At 38.9% G+C, this 8,205-nt stretch overlaps 2 protein-coding genes across 2 annotated transcripts; one reads left to right on the plus strand and one right to left on the minus strand.

The window, feature by feature from the left end:
• The first annotated feature begins 1 nt into the window (after nucleotide 1).
• On the plus strand, nucleotides 2-2,489 carry LOC136260461 (stabilizer of axonemal microtubules 4-like). The gene is made up of 7 exons (XM_066054193.1): nucleotides 2-334; nucleotides 499-658; nucleotides 824-934; nucleotides 982-1,155; nucleotides 1,206-1,669; nucleotides 1,715-1,879; nucleotides 2,311-2,489. Exons 1-7 carry the CDS (start codon nucleotides 105-107, stop codon nucleotides 2,357-2,359), a joined length of 1,353 nt encoding a protein of 450 aa, XP_065910265.1. The 5' UTR covers nucleotides 2-104; the 3' UTR covers nucleotides 2,360-2,489.
• A 375-nt stretch (nucleotides 2,490-2,864) lies between these two features.
• LOC136260199 (GSK3-beta interaction protein-like) lies at nucleotides 2,865-5,739 on the minus strand. Its single transcript, XM_066053835.1, has 3 exons — nucleotides 5,682-5,739; nucleotides 3,821-4,008; nucleotides 2,865-3,035 (listed from the first exon to the last, which is right to left on the minus strand). The coding sequence occupies exons 1-3, from the start codon at nucleotides 5,737-5,739 to the stop codon at nucleotides 2,865-2,867; spliced, it is 417 nt and encodes a 138-aa protein (XP_065909907.1).
• Between the last annotated feature and the right edge of the window lie 2,466 nt (nucleotides 5,740-8,205).

Here is an 8,205-nt window from a genome sequence, read left to right on the forward strand (position 1 = left end):
TGCGCATGCGAGTACTGTGGTTGTCATAGTGATAAAGTCTTGAATAACATGGCGGTGCAGTAAAGTGGAATTTAAACCACTCCTAGAATCATACCTGCTCTAAGATGTCGAGTCTTCCATACGGATTAACTAGTCCACACGTTCTAGCCAGCAATGGCCCGGAAACTTACCCGATGGATTTCTATTCTACAACGAACTCCGTCACGTACGGGCTGCCTTATCAGAATTTCTCTCCAAGGAAAGGTCGTCACAAGGGCACTGGCTATGGGTCAAATTTTCGTCCAGTTGTATTCTACAGTCCTAAAATGGACGATGTTGATGACCCAGCTATGAAGTAAGTGGCCTTTGTATTACCATTGCTAATAGCCACGTGTAATGTACCACCTTGCATCCGTAATGATTTTGTACAGATTCAACCAATCAATCACTATTTGGTTGATGTATCACTTCATAATCAGCCCAATTAATGCATGTACCCAGTTAGTGTTGTCATTGTAGGGAGTATCTCAAGGATAGCCAAGAGACTACTACTTCCAGAGATTACCGCAAGTACACTGGTCCACAAGGAGATGAACAATTGCCATCACAGACACACATGTACACTCCAGGTAGAGAATTTGGCAGGGACCTCTTGAAGACGCTGCCAAATTCAGAACAGGTAGAGTGTCAACTTTAACTATATTTGTCAAATCCCTGATGGATAAAGGAAGTTACGAATTTGTTATGGGAAAGTTTTATTACCAGATTAACTAACTAAACTACCCATTTGTAGCTTATGTATGCAGTACAAATGGAACACATTACATGTGTATATGCTCCATAGGTTGATGGTGTACATTATGATACCAGGTCAATGGGGTCCCCAATGAAACATGTCCCTTTATTACATGCATTGAACAATAAGAATCCTGTTGAGATTGAAAACCATCGACAGGTGAAGACACCTTAATAATGTTAGCATGAATTATGATCCTTACATAGGGGCCTAAGTCAATGTCTACTGAACAGGCTACTCAATTCAAGCCTAAACCATTTTGTTCTAATAAACAACAACCATCTGACTCCAGTAATAAAGAATACAGTGGCTTCAGTCATGCTCATAATGTTGAGCCAGTCACCTATCGTCCAACTGAGGCCCACACTGGACAGTTTTCTGTAAGATACTGTATTACACAAGTTTTTGGCATGCAACTCACTTACTACAGGGTCCCCTAACATGGAGACCTACTGGTTCTAGTGTAATGCAGCAGAACTTCACACACCACAAATACATGAATGGCAAGGAGCCCCTGCCAGCTATTAGTGACAGATCCCAACAAGATAATGGCTACATTGCTGGTAACAGAGACCAACCAGAATTTGTACCCAGGTCAATGCAGAGAATCGGATATTCAGTGAGATCAGAACTACATCCATCTGTAGTGGAACGTATTAAGAGACAAGACCCAACAGAATATGTTAACGTAACACAGCCAGACAATAAGACTACTCTAAAACAGAATACATTCTTGGGTGAACAGTGTGCACCACCAAGTGAATCTCAGAAACTTGGCCGTGAAGTGGTAGGCAACAAAGAGCTCAGTGGATATGTAGACAATCACGCTCCCTACACTGAGAGACTATATGGTGACAAGGACCCTGAACAATTCCACACCTACTATGGAAACAAGTTAGTTATAAAGGATCTGTTCTAACTAGCTAATCTGTGTTACAGGTTTGGTGACCCCAATCCAGTTGGCAAGGCCAGGATGGGTAACACCAAGGGTGACGTACAAGATCTCAAAGATGATGGCTATGTGAGAGGTACCATTGTACATAAACTGGGAAAAGAAAAACCTTCCTCTGAAATCTTACAAGAGCAACATCCATATGTAGCAAAGTAAGTCATCTATACAATACACATACAACTTGAGTTGTTGCCTAAAGCTAGTATCCAACTCTTCAGTTATGGTAAAAACTAGTCTATCGCGTAAGAAGTATAAATGAGTTGATTAACTATAACTATACAAGCTTGTAGTTGTCTGTCTAGCTAGCATTCCTCCATATCAAGTGTCTTAAGAAATACTAGTTGAATTAGACAATTTCACTTAATTTAGCAAACATACAAAAGCTGTGAAGCTGTATACTAACTTGTAGGGATTAGGTATATTAGATTTCACCGCTCATAGATCATATTTTGATTGAATTAGCACACAACAATGGAGCCAGGCATAAATCTTGTACCAACATAAATACCATGCATAACATACAGTTTATACAGGTAATGCCAATATAGTGGTAGTAGTTACTATGTGTGTGTCATCTTCACAGATCTATGATGATGAAAGATCTTACCTTAACACAACCAACTAAACTGTAAAGCATATAATAGTAATTCTCGAGATCCTGTAAGATAGGCACAAGTATACTGTATGTAATTTATATTTCAGGGAAATACTTCCTTGGATTTGTTAATTACATTGAATCATTGTCCAATTCATCAATCACAATATTGAGTGAATTACCTTTTCTTTCAAAAGTTGTGTCATGTGCAAAACAAAATTTCTCTAATAGAGCTACGCTGGTAGACTGAGACCAGGTCCCTGTGTAATAAGGCCACCTGCCAGATTACAAGTCTCCTAGCTTGTTACCTACAAAGGTGTGATCTGCTTTAGTGGCCCAAAGTTGGTTCAGTATGATATATTTTCCCAGAAATAAATACATTTTACAGTACAAGTTATTTCCTCAATCATTTCACTGCATACATTATTACTTGCCAAGAAGAGTCATAAACTAATTACTAATTATGCAATGTTGGATTAGTCTCTGTACTGTTCATATCACTTGCTACACATGGCAACATGTACACTGTGTACCACAGTACATTAATCTTGCTGGTCACTATCAACAAGGTGCTTCAGTTTCTCACCAATTGCCATGCAAAACTGTAGTCGGTACATCGGACTAATAGTATGCAGCAGAGAGTCAATTGTCTCAAATATTCTTTTTTCCTTTTTCACTTCATCCACCACACAATCAAACTCATAGGCCACAATCTGCAACAATACAGTTTGGATAGTACAGTGAATCTATCTATTATTTTAGTGCAGGGGCATAGCACAATTTCCAGTCCCAGAAGCCACAGAAGTACTGTCGTGACTGGTGGCTATTTCGCAGTTCCCCTTCAATACTGTGTAGCTTAAATATTTCAGGGTTGAAAAAAAAAATTTTTTTTTGCGGATTTGCAAACACTCCCAAAATGTATTAGACTATATGGAGGTCTCTGCATTATAGTTGTTTGCTAAATTTACAGATTAGGGTTAGCTGGGATCACATAAGACTTTACAAATGTCGTCTGAATTCAGGCCCTACATTTCTTACCAGATTAACTTTAGAACATCTCAATGTAAATTCACATTCTTGTATGAGAGTAAACTTGGCAGCTCAGGTAAATATTTCAAGGCTAAAATTTTTGCTGATAACTCCCAAAACTGCAAAAATTTCCCCCCTTGCTATATTTAGGCTATACGGTACTACAGGTATGACTGACTGACAGGAAATTATAGTAGCCAGTTCAAGCTTAGGCTTCAAAACCCAAATTCAAAGGTGGTAGGTGTATTGACAACTTGTTCCAACTATACTTGCAACTCAAAATTAAAACCCCTCAGAACAACTTTGTTATTGTAATTGTCCCAGACCAAGGTTTATGGGTGTGGGTGATTTACACGATAAGCCCCTATGCTCAGTCTGGCCAAGTGCACACAAAATGTAGCTAGACCTGCTGGGACCAAAAGTTAAAGAGGTTGTTTCACTACACAATTAAACTCCAAATAAAGCCCACCTCATATCCACACATATCCAGATGTATACAGTAGCGGTCACCCTCTAGTGAAGCCAAATTAATGTATACTGCTTCGGGTGAGCAGGGTAGTTGTTGGGAAAGACTTGCTTCCTGCACTCCAAACGATATTTCCTTCAACACTGTACTGGCTTCTGAAATAAAGTCTAATTCTGACCATTCCATGGCATCTATTGATACACTATAGTGGCATGAGCCACGATTGAACACTCAAAATGTACTGAAATAATTTTATATGAAGCGCACATAAATTCATTTACATTAGCAGTTTAGGCGCTAAGCTAGGCGCAACATAGACGCGTTTGCGCCAGTTGTCACCGCTTCAAGGTGTTGATTTGTTCTCGTATCCTGTGTCACTGGGTAGCTGCGAATTGAAAGTAAGTCGTTGTGATTAGAATGTGTGCGTGGTGTGCGTATGTGTGTGCTAAATTGGCTAGTTCAGCAAGGTGACGCTTTCGAATCACTAATAACGTTTGTGTAAGTCGCGATGGTGTTTTACAGTTCCAAAAACGATTAATAGTGTTTACTAAGTTGTTTATGATGTTTTAATGAACTGTAAATGTGTGAAGCAAACGTTGTTGCTATTGGTAACTGCTTTGATAAAATGGCCGTCGTGTCGAGCCACTCCCCTAGGAAGTCTAGCTCGGCCCATTTGTTAAAAAGAATCCTTGTTAGTTACTAGAAACAGCTAGTTGGGCTATGTACTGTTTGTTGGACCTTGTTTCCAAATTTATTAAGATTTGGGTGATTTGTATTACACTGGTCACTATGCCATGTGTGTAATGCTGCAATACTCAGCTCTGTGTCTAATACTTAACTGTGCAAAATGACTTTAATCTTAACTAGCTGCAGTACCTACTCCCTCCGTGCTAAGTGATTAAATAATGTGCCTGCCCTTCATGCAAGTGATAAGAATTGTATTTTTTTTACTTAACCAAACATGAAAGCAATACACTCCAGTGTCCATGTCTGTGATCCATTTAGCCGATGCAGCAGATATTCAAGTTTATGTATACTCTTTTTACATTGACACATGCATCTACATTTGTAAAAAAATAAAACATGTACAAATGTAACATATGGAGTTCAGTTTGTGCATCCATATGATTGATCAATTGCTTGATCAGTTGAGTACATAGTAAAGTTGAGTTAAAGTTACCAGCTGATCATGTGATTCTGGTCATTAAAGCTAGACTGGCCTGCAAATACCTGTTGTTTTCACTGTTATCCATCTGCTGTGCCCATGTGCAAACTATTGGCATTGAACTTTCATCATGCCAGCTGCAATTCTCTTGCATATGTAGTGAGTCAGTTCCCCTTGCTCCTAGTTTCTATCACTCCAAGTAGCTACTTGTCACTAGTATGATTCGGAGTTACAATGGATTATTCTGCCTTCACTCTGAGCTGTGTTTCTATCCCCTTCAGTTCTGCACTCTGCCTTTCTCCAGGGTTATTTTTCTGCTGTGCCCACGTGTGAGCCATTGGCTTTGAAATTTTATCCTACCAGCTGTAATTCTCTTGGAAGTTTATAAGTTCTAGCATACATAGTTCCAGTTCCCCTCACTCGTAGTCTCAATCTCTCCCAGTAGGTAGGGGCTTTTCAATTTTGAAGTTACATTCAGTTCCGTTCACTCAAAGCTGTATTCCTATCCCACTGGCCTGCATTGTTCTTATACTTCTCCGGAGTTCGTATTCTGGGTGGCCAAAGATATCAAGCCTCTTCAGTCGCAAGTTTTTGTTGTTTGGCATGGGTGATGTAAAACAGATGTCATTCCAGGCAGAGATGCCTCTTCTACTTTGCTGTGATCCGCCTATTTACCATTCTAGAAGCACAGAAACTCACCTTCCTTCATAGTGCATTGTTTAGAATAGTTCAACACATCACACGCATCTGACGTCATTACTATTGACACAGCCATTTGTGTGTGTGCTGCAATACTCAACTCTGTGTGTAATATAACCATGCAAAATGGCTTTAATCTTCAGTAATAGGTTTTTTTCACTGTTTGGTGGTACGAGTCAACTCCCTGTGTCAAGCCACTTCATTTTATTATCAAGTTGAATGACTACAAAATCTTACTGCCATAGTATTGTGTACAGGTGAATTTGTGAATTTTGCATATTATCATATTCTCAAAGCGATGTAAAATTTTGAGGATTCTATGGCAATATTGAAGTCAAATTTAGCAGTCTGATCAGTTTTGTAATTGAACACATAATTATGTTGTTAACCAATTCACAGCTTCTCTAATACATAAGATCAAGAGTTCATAATATAAAAAGAGAGGTATTATACAGTACGATATTAGGGACATCGAAGGTGCGGGGGCGATCCATGATATAATATAACCCAAAAACCTGCCGCGATTTTTCCTCACAATGGCATGACAGTATTGGTTGGGTAAAACCAAGCCCAAAAGTGTCTTCAGATCGACCCGAAATGTTTCCGTCAAGTTGCTACAGAATTTTAAAAAAATTTTTGTCAATGTAATTTTCTACTGCCTGCCTGCCTGACGCTTTCAGTCAAGCGTAGCAGAAAACTGGCTACAGCTACAGCCCTAATTCTTTCGCAGAAACGTTTTTAGATCGCTTAAGAAAAAACCTTTGGTATATTGATAAACATACAATGCTTGCGCTATTGTCTTACCTTTCATCCTTCTTTACCATGGCCATCAGTCAAGGTTCTACCGCGGAGTGTTAATAGACTACAGTACAGCTTCCATACCAGTGTATATTGCATCAAACTATTCGAATACTCGTGGTCGCCGATTGTACCAAAAACACACGCGTACGTCAGACTCGCTGTTGATATCGATCAGAGAGACCAACTCATGGCGAACTATATAGCAATGTGTAAGTCAATAAGTATAGTTTAATTAGTAACAATGTTAAACCGAGTCGGGTCATCCAGGTCCTGCTTTACAGATTATTCGGGTCTGACCCTACGTGTTAAATATAATGTGGATGTGTTACCACACGTCATGGCGTAGCTCTGCTTCTTTCGTGAGCCACGCCCACTTACGTAAATTACAGTCCGTAGACATATGGTAGCCACGTCCATTCATCAGTGTGTAGGTATGCACGAATCCACGCCCACTTACGTAAATTACTGTCTGTAGACATATGGTAGCCACGCCCATGTAGATATGCACGAATCCACGTCTATTATTGTCTGCAGGCTTAAGTAGAGCCACGCCCACTGATCAGTTGTTATTGTATGAGTCATAATCTAGTATAATAGTGCTGTGAGTAACTCAGCAGATATTTAGTGGTCATGAGCTTGCAAAAAAACTTCACAAACAAGTATAAGAAAAAATTGGGAATTTTAAATTAGATTAGGGACAATGTATAGTGCTGCAATAAAAAGTAGTGAAACAAGCTGGATCGGAGTAGTATGTAATGTCCAAATACTGTAAAACAATAAGAAGTGAATATCCCTACTGTGCATTGAGTGTAGCACAGTAGGGATATTCACTTCTTATTGTTTTACAGTATTTGGACATTACATACTACTCCAATCCAGCTTGTTTCACTACTTTTTATTGCAGCATTATACATTGTCCCTAATCTAATTTAAAATTCTCAATTTTTTCTTATACTTGTTATATTATGAACTCTTGATAAGGCTACCTGGTATTACAGCCATTTATTCTTTTCCGTGTATCTAGTATTTGCAAACCACAAAGTCCCATGGGTGGAAGTTTTCGTGGACAAATTTTTTTATGAAAATGTGTAAGAGATTTCACATTTTATTATTCACAAAATTTCAGAAACAAGGCATTTTGCTGCACCAGCCACAATTATAAGTGATCAAGCATATTCTTACAAAGCTGTCATCAGTCACTCATGAAATTCCTCCTGTACAGTAATCAAATGCAGGCAGCTAGATGGACAGTTTCTTACATACACCAGTGTAGTTTTAAGTGCTGCTAAAATCTGTGTCCAATTGTTTCCCCATATACGTACCACCACAAAATGCAGTAGTGCTAAGCACAATTGGAGTGACTCCGTGCCATACTAGAGAGTTCAGTATGAAGTACTCTTAGGAAACTATCAGTACACATGGCATGGGAAATAATATAGTATATATGTGCATTTGAAGGTGCAGCTAAAGCTCTAAGGCTACTACCATATAAGCAATAGAAATTAGTTCCCCAATGCCACTTGAAAATTGTTATACTTTATGGCAAGATCTGTATGTACATGTGAGTTCCCTTACATAAAGCATGTCAGTGTGGTGAGCTACTGTATATAATCTGTTTGATCCAATATATCACTGCAGTGCGAGAGTGTACATGTATGTGTGTAGCTTTTTGGAGAATGATTTAGATTTCCATCATTAAGTTAATTAAAAAAACAAGAATCCC

This window comes from Dysidea avara, chromosome 7, assembly GCF_963678975.1.
Source record: "Dysidea avara chromosome 7, odDysAvar1.4, whole genome shotgun sequence".
Classification (NCBI taxonomy): Eukaryota; Metazoa; Porifera; class Demospongiae; order Dictyoceratida; family Dysideidae; genus Dysidea; species Dysidea avara.

Excerpts from the sequence above, each read along its gene's own strand:
- LOC136260461 (XM_066054193.1), top strand. The coding sequence starts at position 105 with ATGTCGAGTCTTCCATACGGATTAACTAGTCCACACGTTCTAGCCAGC. Across the intron at positions 659-823 it reads CGCTGCCAAATTCAGAACAG|GTTGATGGTGTACATTATGA; the intron begins GTAGAGTGTCAA and ends TATGCTCCATAG. Across the intron at positions 1,880-2,310 it reads CAACATCCATATGTAGCAAA|ATCTATGATGATGAAAGATC; the intron begins GTAAGTCATCTA and ends TCATCTTCACAG.
- LOC136260199 (XM_066053835.1), bottom strand. The coding sequence starts at position 5,739 with ATGACGTCAGATGCGTGTGATGTGTTGAACTATTCTAAACAATGCACT. Across the intron at positions 4,009-5,681 it reads ACAATGCACTATGAAGGAAG|ATGCCATGGAATGGTCAGAA; the intron begins GTGAGTTTCTGT and ends GTGTATCAATAG. Across the intron at positions 3,036-3,820 it reads TGGATATGTGTGGATATGAG|ATTGTGGCCTATGAGTTTGA; the intron begins GTGGGCTTTATT and ends GTATTGTTGCAG.